The sequence below is a fragment of the Hermetia illucens genome, chromosome 1, assembly GCF_905115235.1.
Source record: "Hermetia illucens chromosome 1, iHerIll2.2.curated.20191125, whole genome shotgun sequence".
Lineage (NCBI taxonomy): Eukaryota > Metazoa > Arthropoda > Insecta > Diptera > Stratiomyidae > Hermetia > Hermetia illucens.
In genome coordinates, this window is record NC_051849.1 from 118,436,806 (window position 1) to 118,451,943 (window position 15,138).

The 15,138-nt window shown below is 39.5% G+C and overlaps 1 protein-coding gene across 3 annotated transcripts in view; it reads right to left on the reverse strand.

The window, feature by feature from the left end:
• Positions 1–15,138, reverse strand: part of LOC119649421 (GMP synthase [glutamine-hydrolyzing]) — a 103,677-nt gene that overhangs the window by 36,427 nt on the left and 52,112 nt on the right. For all 3 annotated transcript variants that reach the window (XM_038051565.1, XM_038051574.1, XM_038051581.1), the window contains exon 4: positions 9,315–9,432. In XM_038051565.1, coding sequence (XP_037907493.1) covers positions 9,315–9,432 — 118 coding nt within the window. The remainder of the gene's footprint in view (positions 1–9,314; positions 9,433–15,138) is intronic.

The window sequence follows — 15,138 nt, forward strand, 5'->3', positions numbered from 1 at the left end:
ATTAATTGAACAAACACTAATAGACGCAAAGTCGACTGAACAAAATATACGAACAGACGTTAAAACAGCAACTCTAATTAAGGGAGTTTGCAAGGAAATACAGCAACTATCTGCTGAAATACTTTCAATATTAGACAAACAACAGTTAGGGAACATGGCTTTCGACATTAAAACAGCGACAGCTTTAGTCAAATACTTTGACGGAAACCCAGAGGAAACAGAATCCTTCATTGAGTCAGTTTCACTATTGAACGAACTCACACCAGTAGAACACAAAGGTATTCTACTTAAATTTGTGAAAACCCGGATAACCGGCAAAGCCAAATACATGGTATCCGAGGAATTAAACACAATAACTAAACTAACCGATAAACTGAGAGTAAAATTCTCTATAAAAATATCGTCTGATGCCGTTCTGGCACAACTTAAAAGTTGTAAACAGGGAAATACCAAATTAACTGATTTTACAAATAAAATAGAGGACTTGTCAAGGCAATTGACAAGAGCCTTTATATCAGAAAAAGTCGCAGAGGGCGAAACTGCAGAGAAATTAGCCGAAAAATTTGCAATGCAAACAATAGCGGAAAATGTTTCGAACAGCGAAACCTCATTAATTTTGCGTGCCGGTAATCTTACAAATCTATCCGACACAATTGCAAAGGCAATTGCAGTCGATAAACCAATTCCCAAAAATGTCTATCATTACAAAACAAACAGAAGAGGTAACAATCACAATAATAACTTCAATAACCAAAACCGACATAATAATCAAAGTTTTAATAATACCGCAAATAGAAATTCATATGAAAATTTTAACAGAAACAATACTCCAAATAGAAACCAAAATTATAACCGCAACCAAAATAACAGGTTCAGAAATAATAACAACAATTACCGAAGACCCTTCTGGAACAACAGTAACAACCGACAAAATATAAACCATTTGAGTTCGGGGGAATCCCAACCCCCTCAGTCGGTGCTAGAAACCAACCAAAATCGGTTGGGGGGAAATCAATAAGAAAGGTCACATTCCATACTATAAATCCATCGCTCACAAGCTTTGTACGAGCTTTCGTTGACATGTGCAACACAACATGTACCTTTATAATAGACACAGGAGCTGACATTTCTATATTTAAACGGGGAAAAATTGACAATAATCAAATATACTATCCAAATAACACATGCACAATACAGGGCATTACTGGGGTACAAAAAGAATCAATTGGTGCAACAAAAACCCATATAAAATTCGATAGTACTCTTTCAATTGAGCACACATTCCAAATAGTTGCTAATGACTTTCCACTAGACGCAGATGCAATTCTAGGTTTAGACTTCCTTACTAAACATAGGGCAATAATCGACTATGACACCTGGATATTGACAATTAATATCAATAATATTCTTCATGAAATTCCAATTCTAGATGGTCCTACACGGAACACAATCTTAATCCCGCCCAGATGCGAAGTAATACGCAAACTAAACAATCAATTCTTAAACGACATAGTTATACCCGGACAAGAAATACAACCCGGAATATTCTTAGCAGGATCAATTATTTCTCCTCAAAACCCACTAGTTAAAATCCTAAACACCACTTCAAGTACAGTAAAAATCAAAAACCTCAACCCTCAATGGGAACACCTTTCGGATTATTCTGTATACAACAATACCGATAAACTGCATAACACACAAAGAATGCAAAAATTGTTAAATACATTGAACGTAGAACACGTACCAGAATATGCAATAAAAGACCTTAAAACACTATGCCGAGAATTCGCGGATATTTTTAATATGGAAAATGAGCCATTAACCACCAACAACTTTTATAGCCAACATATCCAGTTGAGTGATAACTCAGCGGTATACACAAAAAATTACCGTATACCTGAAGCCCACAAAACAGAAATAAATAGTCAAGTCAAACAAATGTTGGACGACGATATCATTGAGCACTCAACATCGCATTTCAACTCACCTATACTACTAGTCCCTAAAAAGTCATCAACAGGAGATAAGAAATGGCGTTTGGTAGTTGATTTTCGTAATCTTAACAAAAAAGTGGTAGCAGATAAATTCCCACTTCCCAGAATAGATGAAATTCTTGACCAAATGGGTCGAGCCAAATATTTTTCCACTTTAGATTTACTATCTGGATTTCATCAAATACCTCTAAAACAATCATCGCGAAAATACACAGCTTTTTCTACAAACCAGGGACATTACCAATTTACCCGCCTACCCTTCGGACTAAATATTAGTCCCAATAGCTTTCAGAGAATGATGACCATAGCATTATCAGGTTTATCACCCGACACAGCTTTCTTATACATTGACGACATAATAGTCACTGGATGTTCGAAAAACCATCACTTAAAAAATCTAACGTCAGTATTTCAGTGCTTACGAGCCAAAAATTTAAAGTTAAACCCTGATAAGTGTAAATTCTTTCAATCAGAAGTAACATATCTTGGACATCAGATCTCTGCCGAAGGAATACAACCTGATCCTTCGAAGTCATTAAACAATTTCCAGTACCAAAAAACCCAGACGAAGTAAGACGATTCGTCGCATTCTGTAATTATTACAGACGTTTTGTCCCAAATTTCGCTGAAATTGCCCTACCTTTAAATCAATTGTTGCGTAAAAATGTGAAATTCGAATGGACACCACTGTGTAGCACTGCATTCGACATCCTTAAAACAATATTAATGTCCCCACCCATACTTCAGTACCCTGATTTTAAACAACAGTTTACAATATCCACAGATGCATCCGAAAATGCATGTGGAGCAATACTATCACAGACAATAGATGGAACTGAATTGCCAATAGCTTTCGCTAGCAAAACATTCACTAAAGGTGAAAAAAATAAATCTACCATAGAAAAAGAACTAACAGCAATTCATTGGGCAATAATATATTTCAAACCATATGTTTATGGAAGACATTTTATAGTAAGAACAGATCATAGGCCACTTATTTACTTATTTGGGATGAAAAACCCATCATCGAAACTAACACGGATGAGGCTTGATCTAGAAGAATATCAATTTGACATACAGTACATTAAAGGTAAAGAGAACATTGGCCCAGATACATTATCTAGAATAGAACTAGATATAACAGACCTGACAAACCTGAAAAATATCTTGCAAATACAAACAAGAGCAATGACCAAAAACACAAATCAATCAAAACTCATTCACAATACTTCAGAAAACCACATTACTAACAAAAACATGCAGCCTGATCAACTGCACGTTTTCGAGGTTTTATCACCTAATGAAGTAATGCATTTACCGGAACTGAAATTTAATATTGCGCAATATAAAAATAAAAATACTGATATAGAGATAAACATAATACATAAAAATAAAGTCCAAATAAAGCGGTATATAAATCTAAATAATAACCAATCAATTGAACCCGCATTAGTGCAGGAACTCACAGAGTTGGAAAAATATCTAAATAATAGGTTTCAGACCAAGACTCTGAAATTATCGGCCGAAAGTGAATTATTCACTATATTAAATACAACCGCATTTAAAACGCTAGCGAATCATACTTTGAAAAATATGGATATCCAAATATACAAACCACTAATTACGATAACGGACAAATCGAAAGTAATAGAAATATTGCATAATAATAACTCTACTCCAACAGCAGGACACATTGGACAGAGTAGAATGTATAAAAAACTACGTGAAATATACAAATGGAAAAACATGAAAAAAACAATCGCTAATTATATTAAAAACTGTAGTTCATGTACAAAAAATAAATATCAGAAACAAAATAGGGAATTACTAGAGATAACAACAACACCAACCAAAGTATTCGATACCATGTCAATAGACACAGTTGGACCGTTTACCAAAACCAACCAAGGTAATAAATACGCTGTAACTATGCAGTGTGATCTGAGCAAATATGTGATAATAATACCTATTCCAAACAAAGAAGCGAACATTGTTGCAAGAGCAATTGTCCATGGATTCATATTAAACTACGGACCCATGAACAAAATAAAAACAGATCTCGGTACTGAATACAAAAATCAAGTATTCTCAGAGATATGTAAATTGCTAAAAATAGAACAAATATTTGCAACACCAGCTCATCCTGAAACCATAGGAGCTCTAGAACGTAACCATAAGTGTCTAAACGAATACCTACGAAGTTTCGTTAACGAAAACAAAGACGATTGGGATGATTGGGTACAATACTACTCTTTCTGTTACAACACGTCACCCAATTCCATACATGGTTACACACCATTCGAGTTAGTGTTTGAAAAAAAAGTAAATATACCCTCAGAACTCTCTAAAACAAAACCAGAACCAATATATAATTACGATTTGTACAATAATGAACTAAAATACAGATTACAAAATTCCATTAGCAAAGCCAAACAACTTCTAGAAAAAGCAAAGAAAAAGACAAAAAACCAAAATAACCCAAAATGTAACCCATTATCATTGAAAATAGGAGATCAAGTTTTGTTATCCGTCGAAAACAGACGAAAACTAGACCCATTGTATGAAGGTCCTTATAGCATAATATCAATTGACAATGTAAATTGCCTGATAAAAGACCAGGACAATAAAATATCTAAAATTCACAAAAATAGGTTAAGACGAATAAATAAATAAATAAAATAAACAAAATTGCTTTGAAATTGCCTATACTGTTATAAATATAAATATACCACCTAATTAATCAATACCAATACAATATATTACAATAAGTAGACTTTAAAAATATTACTCATTATTGTTAAAAAAAAGAAAAAAAAACTTCTGACTATACATAATATAAACAATAAAGAAAAAACGAATTGTCTACCGTTCCTAAAGACAATTCATTTTTTTCAAAAGGGGTAAGGTGTAAAATACTGTAAACTTATTCACTTTATCATTGCCTACTATGTAATATTTTCTCTAAAAATACTGTAAACTTATTCACTTTATCATTGCCTACTATGTAATATTTTCTCTAAAAATACTGTAAACTTATTCACTTTATCATTGCCTACTATGTAATATTTTTCCTAAAATACTGTAAATTGATATGTACCGGCCTACTAAGTATAGGTAAAAATTGTATAAAAAAGGAAATATAAATTAAAAATACGTAGTTCGTTGGAACTATCAAACTCAAGCTTAACGTGTTTCATTCTGTGGAGTCCAAGCAATTCGCTGCTCCCATAATTTACACTGCTTGATTAGGTCATTGTGGAGTTCAGGCAATTGCTGCTCCCATAGCTGGTTAGTCTGGAGTTTTGGCATTTAGCTGCTCCGACTAACCATAATCTAATCTAGAAAGAAAGAAGAATAAGGTACTGCCAAGTGGACTGGCAACAATCACATAAGGTGGCACATCACAGGGATTGCCAAGTGGACTGGCAACAACCACATAAGGTGACACATCACAATAGTATATTACCATATTTTTGGGAAAATTGAGTAAAACCCCCCTGAAGTTTATTCCAGAGTTATAAAAGTTTATAGTAGTATAGAATATAATAGGAAGCATGTTATCCACAAGTTTGATCAAAATCATACTATTACTAACAAAGTTGGAAAGTTGTAGTGTGTAAATTTACTGCAACTGAATATCAATATAACACTGAAGTGAGTAGTCTCACAGGCAAAATGCATATACATAATGGGGTATGTACAAATGGGGTAGTTCTACACTCAAATATACTCATAGAAGAAGCAAACAAAACCTTTAATACCTGAAGCGCCGAGCTTCCGCACATGACCATATTCGATTAAAAAAAATGTACATCCCCATTTCGCATGTGTGGGAAGCCCCCTTGTAAAGGGGCAAACAAACCACATATTCTCATCAAATTTCGTGACAAGTCTTTCAGCCATTTCAGAGTAAATCGGGTGTGATAGACAGACGGACAGACAGACAATGAATCGATTTTAATAAGGCTTTGTTTCACCTAAAACCTTAAAAAGATAGTCCAGCAGAATGTTCAAATTACCGTTCGATCCGGTTACTTTCCCATACCATGAAGATTTTGTAACACATTCTTGAGAACCGTATGAATCAAGCTGGATTTGTCAAGAACTGCGGAACTACTGACACAATACACGCTGCGCAGTTACTCATTGAGAAACACCGTGAGAAGTATCGCCCTCTTTACATTGCATTTCTGGATCTAGAGAAAGCATTTGACCGTGTCACACGAACTCATCTGGTATATTTTACGACAACAATCAGTGCCAGAAGAACTCGTGCGCGGGGGGTAATTGCTCTACCACGATCCAAAAAGTACAGTTCGAACTGTGGCGGGTATATCAAAACCATTTCGTGTCTCTGTTGGTGTTCATCAAGGAAGCGCCCTCTCTTCAGTCTTCTTTGTTCTTGTTACGGACACGGTCACACGGATCATCCTTGGTCCAGCGCCCTATACACTGCTTCATGCATATGATGTTTTCCTAGCGTCTAATAACAAAAATGATCTCGAGCAACTTGTCCAAAAATGAAATGATCGCCTCATGCAACACCGTCTCAGATAGAATTTTTGACGATCGATCCCCATGAAACATGCACAATCATTGTTAGCGGCAGTGGCCTGCCCAGAACATAGCGATTCAAATATCTCGGGTCAATGCTATCAGCCAATGGAGAACTGCGTTATGGAATTGCCTCAGGCATTAGCGCATCCTGGACTAAGTGGCGTTCTCCAACTGATATTCTTTGTGATTAACGTATTAACGAACGTTTCAAATCTAAAATTTACCGCAATATCGTCCGTCCTGTCGCTCACTGTGGTTCTGAGTGTTGGCCGACTATAAAAGAAAATGAACGGTATTTTGCGGTAATTTAGATGAAGATGTTGCGTTGGAGGAGTGGCGTGATACGTTTTGATCACACCCAAAATGAGGATGGTGGAAAAATTGCAAAGGGCGTCTTCGATGGTATGGTCACGTAATTTGCGCTAACGAGAATTCACTTGCTAAGATGGGTCTGAACCGAAGTCTATAAGCTACCAAAAAGCTGGCCGAAACAACGGTGGTATGATACGCTAGATTTGGATTTGAAAGCTTCCCGATTGCATCCAAATCAGGCTTTTGATAGAACCAGATGGCGAAAGCGATCACGACGAGCCGCCCCCCTTGTGAACGGGACAAAGACTGGAGAAAAAGAAGTCAACTGAGTCCATTATATGGAAATGACACGCACTAGGCAACTGAGCCTCATCGAGTCGCGCAGCGTCGCTCAAGTGCCTATTGTTGCCTACAAAACGATATACATAAAAACATTTTGGCAGGCAGTGCAGTTTGTGGCGGCGTCGCGGCAGAGCGTAGATGCGGTCGTATATTATTAATTGTTGCACTTATCCTGCAAGCGTGTTATTTTATAATGAAAAAAAAATAACAAAATTCTATTTTTTAAATGCCAAATAATGAGTTTTCAGCTGGCTCGACTAGCGCCAGTAATTGTGCAATGCAGATGTGCGTGTTGAAACCAAAACCAAAAAGCAAGTCATAGGTTTCTCTGTATTTCTGGCGATTGCATTTAAATTTACCTTCAACCTTACATTTTATAATATATATTTGAAATACAAATTTTACTTCAATGGTTAAAATTATTTCTGAATTAACTTAAGATGAAGCGTAACGGACTTGGATGTATGTGACCGACTTGGTCAGCGATTAGCAACTTAATTATATTCAATTATTTTTTCAATCTAAATCGGTTGGCCAGGCCTACTACGCCACGGAGAACACCGGTGGTGGCATCTGTCAGTCAAATTAACAACATTCCAAATAAATTTCGAATGCTCCTAACCCTGCTGCGCCTCATCTTGTCCAGAAACATGACAATAGCTAAGTTAAACGATGCGAGATGAGTGGAGGACGCGGCTGTACCGAATTTGAACAGACCCTAATGTGATGACGGCAGACCGCACCCCCAAATGTCCGTACGAAAGACAAAAGAAAAACACTTCAGCAAAATCCACCGATGTACCCTGGAGCGAACACCTGACGCGCAGACTAAAAATAAAAAACTCGCCACGAGAGCGGAACTCCGAATACGAATTTTAAAAACAATATCGTCGCCGTCTCTTGCGATTCTATATTTATTTATGCTTCACGTTAACAGGACACGGAAGGAAGGTCATCAATATCAATAGATATAAAATTTTACAATAAATAAATAACTCCGGCTCCCTGTGGTGACGTCGTCGAAGTCAGCTTCCGCTTCTTAGAGGCTGGTGGCTCAACAGACTGATCAATGATTTCAGCACTTCCAGTCGGCGCTGATACGGGACGTCCTCGGCAGAATTTAACTACGTGACGGCCGCGACCACGACGGCGGCGTTCCACGAAATGAGTTCCTTGCGATCGCTCATTCCAAGCCGCATTCGCGGCGCGTCTGGCTCCTTCTGGCGAACGGATTAACCACCTTTTGCTGTCTTCGCAACGAGCGGTACACAAAAAACAGCCCGAACTGGCTCTGCTGCGAGTTCTTCGGGGTCACCAATTTAGCTAGCTCGACTAGTGCCAGTAAATGTGCAATGCAGATACACGCGTTGAAACTAAAACTCACTCAAGCAAGGCATAGGTTTCTCTGTATTTCTGGCGATTGCATTTAAATTTACCTTCAAACTTACATTTTATAATATATATTTGAAATAGAAATTTTACTTCAATAATTAAAATTATTTGTGAATTAACTTAAGATGAAACGTAAAATGAAGGTCAGTTATTTTTTACAATCTAAATTGGCCTACTACGCCACGGAGAACACCGGTGGTGGCATTTGTCAATTCGAAATAAATTTCAAATGCTGCTAACCCTGCTGCGCCACAAGTTTTTATTGCTCATATACCGGTATATCGTGGACCACTTGCCTTCTTCCTCAGTGAGTTTTTGTCTCGACATTTACAAAATGAAATTTTGTCTTTTCCTTCCATTATAGAGCATTGTTTCACACATTCGGTGGTCATATGTGAAATTATTTTCCACTATACAGTTTCGAAAATAAAACTAAAATTGCAAGTGATTTGGACTTGTAAAAATGAATGCCAATCGATTAACAAAACTAACTGGCTAATTTATATGCACACAAAACCAAAACGCTGTTTTGGATCCTTTTTAACAAAATGTTTTGCCACGTGTAGTTTAACAACTTGTTTCGTGATTGTTAAATTTGTTCTAGCAATGGATTATTCTTGAAGGAATGTATCAACAATAGACTAGATTTCAAAATCTATTGCTTTCTTTCCCTCCATTCCAGGTTTTCTATTCAAAAGAAAAAAAAATAGTACTCACTTAAACAAAGGGCACGCTGTTTCAATCTCGACATTTTGTTGCCCATCCTCTCTGACATCTTTCTTGTGTACAGTACCGCCAAATTCTTTATTGATTATTTGCATTCCATAGCAAATTCCTGTAAAAAGAATATTGAATATATCAGTTGAAAATGTAATATCATCATTTCATTTGGTGTCTCTAACTTCAGCGGAAAAAGAGGAAGGAAATAAAAATAGATTAAACTTAAGAATGGGCGTAACGCAACATCGAAAGGACCGCATCGCATCGGAAATGTATTGTTACATCCCGATTTTCGCAAACATTTCAAGCAATGACGTTGTGGTTACAGAGACATTTTGATGTTAAACGAGAATAGTACGAATCAAGACTGAACCCCACTAGGCCAGACTGTTACCGAATAGGACTCTCCGGACTATAGCACAGGTTGCAAGGATAACCGCTTTTTGCATCTCCATGTATAGTCCAGCCTTAAGATCGAGCATTTTCAGGTTACGCGTTCACCCAGTGAAACAAACGCTGTTGCAGCTTACTGCCTTGTTTGGCAATTGTGTGATTCCACAGTAGTTAGGCCCAATCATTTTCCAAGATTCTCTGCCGAGTATACTTATAGTGAGGATAGTAGGTTGCTATTAAGTTATACTTCAACGCAATGATTTTATGGAGGATCTTGCAGGCAGAGTTATAACGACTAGTGTACTCGGTTCTGCTCAACATCGTGCACATTATATAATGATTTGGTCTCATAGAATAGTACACGGTTAGTTAACTATTTGTTGGAGGCTTCGATGTCAATGCCTGGCAACAACAAATTTTTGATATGACCTCTGCGAATGGCTTTCTCTTTCTACATGTCGATTTTCTGTCGGACTGAAGTAACATTCGACATGGGATCCTATTCTCTGCTTTTCAAGTTTAATGGAGACAATTTATTATCTGTCATGACGGTATCCTGATGTAATTGGATAGGGGATTGTTTTTCAAAGAAAAACTCACGAAGAGAATGTACTTGATTATAGTGCAACGTTTTTAAATCACGTACCCCCTCCTCCCTGATGACGTGGGATGGAGATCCTCAATTTTTTGGGAGCTCTATTGTATATGTTGTTGTTGCAAGAACTACCCTTACCCGCCTATTGAGAGATTCTAAATCCGTATTACTCCACTTTATCACATCCCATTATAGTCCAGATGCCCCTTGAAGCTAAACTTGGCATCGATCATTACCCCCAGGTATTTAATAATTGATTTTGAAACGACCTCGTGATTACCAACTAAGATTTTGACAGTGTTGTTTTTCCTGCGATTGGTAATAAGGGCCGCCTCCGTTTTATTTTCCGCTATGTCCAATTTCACCGTTTGGAGCCATGCTTTAGTGGCATGAATGATTTCGCTTGGATACAGTTTCACATCCTGGCAGTGTTTCGCATCTACTACCAACTGCCAGGTCGTCTGCGAAACCAATCAATGTTGCCTCCTTTAGAACGCGAAGGCCAAGCACTTCGCCATACATATCAGGGGTCCCAGTACAGAACCTTGGAGAACACCTCCTGTCACAATATATTCCTTCGATTCATCGTCCGCCTCGTACCAAAGAAGTCTCTCCGAAAGATAACTCTCGATTATCCGAGTTAAGTAACCAGGAACACCCAGTTTAGCCAAGGTGCCCATAATACAACCCCAGTTGGTCGAGTTAAAGGGTTTCCTAACATCCAGCGTTACCACCGCGTAGCCCTTACCAATGCCGATGCCTCCCGGGCCAGATCTACGACCGTTGCCATGGCATCGACAGTGGACCGCGCTCTGCGAAACCTATATTGCCGCTCCGATAGACCACCCGCTAGCTCGACAAAATGAAGCAGCCTGTTGTATATCACCCCCTCCATCTTCTCCATAGTGTCTAAAAAACATACCACCAGGTGGTTTTTGGGGCTTCGGTGGCAGAACCAACTCGAACCTTTCCCTCTGCGCGGGGGAGACTCCTCCCGCCATATACGATTAAAATGTACTTATGAACCAGCGTGCGGGCCTAATTTTAGTTGCCAACTTCAGGACTTTGTTCGAAATCCAATCCCGGAGCCTTATTATCCCTATTTCGTCCACAGATCTCCCATAGTTCCTCCTCAATAACCCCTGGGATTGGGAAAACGTCCTGGTGCACCGTTGGTTGAGGTCCACTTTCTTCCTGTTGTGGAAAAGAATTGCGATTATTTTGAACAAGAGTTACGGGGCACGTCACTTGGGGTGATTTTTGTCCCCGAATCTTGTTCATTACAACCTTGCTTGTAGCAATTCCGCTTACTTTTCGTATAGCTTTATTAAGACAACGAAGATCGCGGTATTCGTTCTCGGACTGCTGATGTTCTGGCTTCCCTCTGGTCCTTTGGCAAAGCCTCCTCGCTCGCAGACACGATGCCGTCAACAGCGCGTTTTCTAGGTTTCACCAGTAGTTTGGTTTCATACTGTGATGAAACTTCCGCCGCGGCTTTGTAGAGTTGCATGCCTCAGTTACCCGTTGACATAACTGGCTCACTTCTTTCAGCGCCGTTCTCTTCGGATCGTAACCTCCCTCTAAGCCACCAGGAATGCCTGTTCCTCGAAAGCCCCTATGGACGAAAAAGATGGCCTGGGAATCACTGCGGATGTAGTGTTCACTCGCCCGCCAGACCATCCTTCTCGCCAACAAAGAACTGCGGTAGATTAGATCGATGATTGAGCCTAGTCCACTGTCTCGGAAGGTGGGATACACATCCAACATTGGATAGAACGATATTCAGCTCCGCGAAGATTTCAAGTAAGATTTGGCCCCTGGTGTTTGTTACTCGGTTGCCCTAGTTTAAGGCCCACGCGTTGAAATCGCCGGCAATGGTTTTGGGGCTGTGATCTCTAGTATCCAACACCAACCTGTCTAGCATCTCCTCATATTGCACTTGAAGGAGCATAACAGCTGTAGATATGGACCCATTGACTTTCGCCTTTACGAAGCCAGCTCCTGGGAACGCCATTGTTTCTTTAATGGCTTGCCGTCCACATGCCCATATCGCCGCGTTTCCCATCATTTCACCCATGTAGCACATATTACCGCCACGTCCACATTCCACTCTCAAATGATTTGCGAGAGTAACTCTTGAGCTGCTTCGCAATGGCTGAAGTTGATTTGTATCAACCTCATTTAGCCCCATAATTTAGCTTCCTCCTATATGCCCATGCACCTGCAACATGCCGGTCGTCCACTCTTTTTCCCTTTATACAATATGCTTTGTCGACCTCCCGTGCAGTCTTTAATAAGGTTGCCCTCTTCTCCACACAACCTGCACCTCCTCGACCTATCATACTCACTAGTACATACTGCTGCTGACCGAAATCGAGGCATCTGACGCATCTCTTAAGAGATACTTGCTCACTAAGTCGGCACACGACCCAACTTATTCTTACCTTACCCGCGATAATCAGTTTAATCCCTGATTCAATCGGCAAGCTGATCATAGCGGTCTATGTATCTCCATGCGCCTTCTTTATCATCTTTACTACGTTTCCTCCTATTCCGCTAAGGTTGAATCGTTCCCTTAGCGCCGCATAGATATCCGCTCGCGATGTGATCTCGTTTAGATCTTTGCACTCGATTATTATCCGCTGCTTTCGAGCTTTCACGTCTGTTTGCTCATCTAGCACCCTTCCACCTCACCACGAAAACTATCCACTGTCTTTTCGCTAAATGTGTTTAGCTTGAGCTTCAGATCCCTCTTTTGCGTATGCTTGATACGACTCACACTGCCGCCCAAGTCTGTCAATTTCGGATCGGCTTCGACTTTCCGAAGGATATCGGCTTAGGACATATCTCCTTTCTTGGAAATAATTATTATTTCGGGACAAATTTTCTTTCAGAGTGAAATTATGCGGTGTTTTTAACGATTAATTAATTGAAATAATAAAAACTTGTTGTTTCTTTTTCGTTGGTGTGGGTATTTATTCTTGCAAACAAGTTGTTTGCACTGATGAAGGGAACAAATGGTTCCCGAAATATCGGTATTTGCAAGAATAAATACCCACACCAACGAAAAAGAAACAACAAGTTTTTATTATTTCAATTAAATTTTCTTTTTCTCCTTCTGCCGCCCACCTTTGTCCATTCCTTGGATTTACCAGCTGTAGGCTCTTCCTCTTTTTTCAAAGTTGGGGCCGTAATCGAAGAATTACATGAAACTTTCTTCGGCGATGAGGATTTTTTCTTCTTGGCCGTTTGTTAGACACCAAAGGATTCATTTAGTCCATTACTATTCTGTTTGCCCGCGTTCTCACCTACCTTATGTTGAGGAGACGTCCCTCGCGTGACTTTGCTACATGACTCTTGGGCTTTTCTCTCCTCTACCGCCCAAATATAGGGCAAGTTAATACCACATACCAGAGCCCTGATATTTTGGTGGATATTCCGCCTCTCCTTAATGAACTCACGGCGTTCAGTTATGCGTTCCCCCAATGGAAGGAATGCTGTTGTAGTTTGCTTGCTTCTACGTTTGTCTTTTACAGCACCGATAAGTATGTCAATCCGGAGACTTTCCAAATCCCGTTCCGAGTCCCGCGAAGAATTTCGACTACCTAGGTGTAATGTTGCCTTAATTTGTGACCTCCTAAGTTTTGAGTTTTTGCGAAGAGGATCCGGTGTAGATCTCATTTCCACTCCACTAAGATCTCTTGTAGCATTAGATGCCAAAGTAGCCAAGTTTCCCACTGTTGAGGCACTCCGGTCGCTGGATATCGCCGGCCGGGAGCCCGCTTGCCCACTCCCAAAACCCGCCTGACATAACTGAAGCTAACGTAGAAGCAACCCTTGAAAAAGCAGCTAATTGGAAGACGCAAAGAGTTGATAAAAATTATTTTTATCAATTCCAGAATTTTTCACAAAGGAGAGTAATTTTTCCCATTCCCAAGGAACAGAGTTTCCCTTACCCTTCAAAATGCCGACCAATTACTTGCCTTCCTACCATCTACACGGTCTTCATTTCAGTTCTCTGCGTTCATATATTGATAGCTGAGAAGCAAAAAGGATGCGCAAGAGGCTTCCGAGGCTGTAAAGAACAGCTATAATCGGTAAGCAGGTTGTCCATCCTATATCGATTATAAATCAGCCTTTGGCTCCATATCGCATTCGTGGTTACTAAAAGTGTACGCTTGTACAAAATCAACCTGAATGCGGTTCTTCTCCTGAGAGTAGTGATGAAGAATTGGAGCACGAAGCTATCGGTATCCTCAAATCATGAGATACCAATCAGGCATGTCATTTTCCAAGGCGACTCTCTAAGCCCACTGTGGTTCTGTTTGACTTTGAATCCGTTATCCCATCTTCTGCATGAAAGCAAATACGGGTTCCAAGTCAAGCATGGCATATTGTCGAAATGTACATTAAGCCATTTAATGTACATTGACGACATCAAACTGTATGCCAAAGACGAGAACCAACTTCGCTCCTTGCTGGACATCATCATCCGGTTCAGGGATATCGGCATGCAGTTGGGTTTGGAAAAATGTCGCATAAAAACAATTGTTCGGAGAAAACACACCAACAATGAAGGATACAGCCACAATAACATCCAAATTAACAGTATGGATTCCTACGGCGTCTACAAATACCTCGGCATATTGCAAGCAACAATACGTGCTGCGGCAATAATGAAATCTAAATTGCATGGGGGAATTTGAACGGCGTCTGGATCTTGTCCTGAAAAGAGCTGTTCGGGAATAATAAAATCTTGGCAATCAACACCTTTGCCATTTTCGCCCTTCTATACACTTCCGATGTGATAAAGTGGAGTAATACGGATTTAGA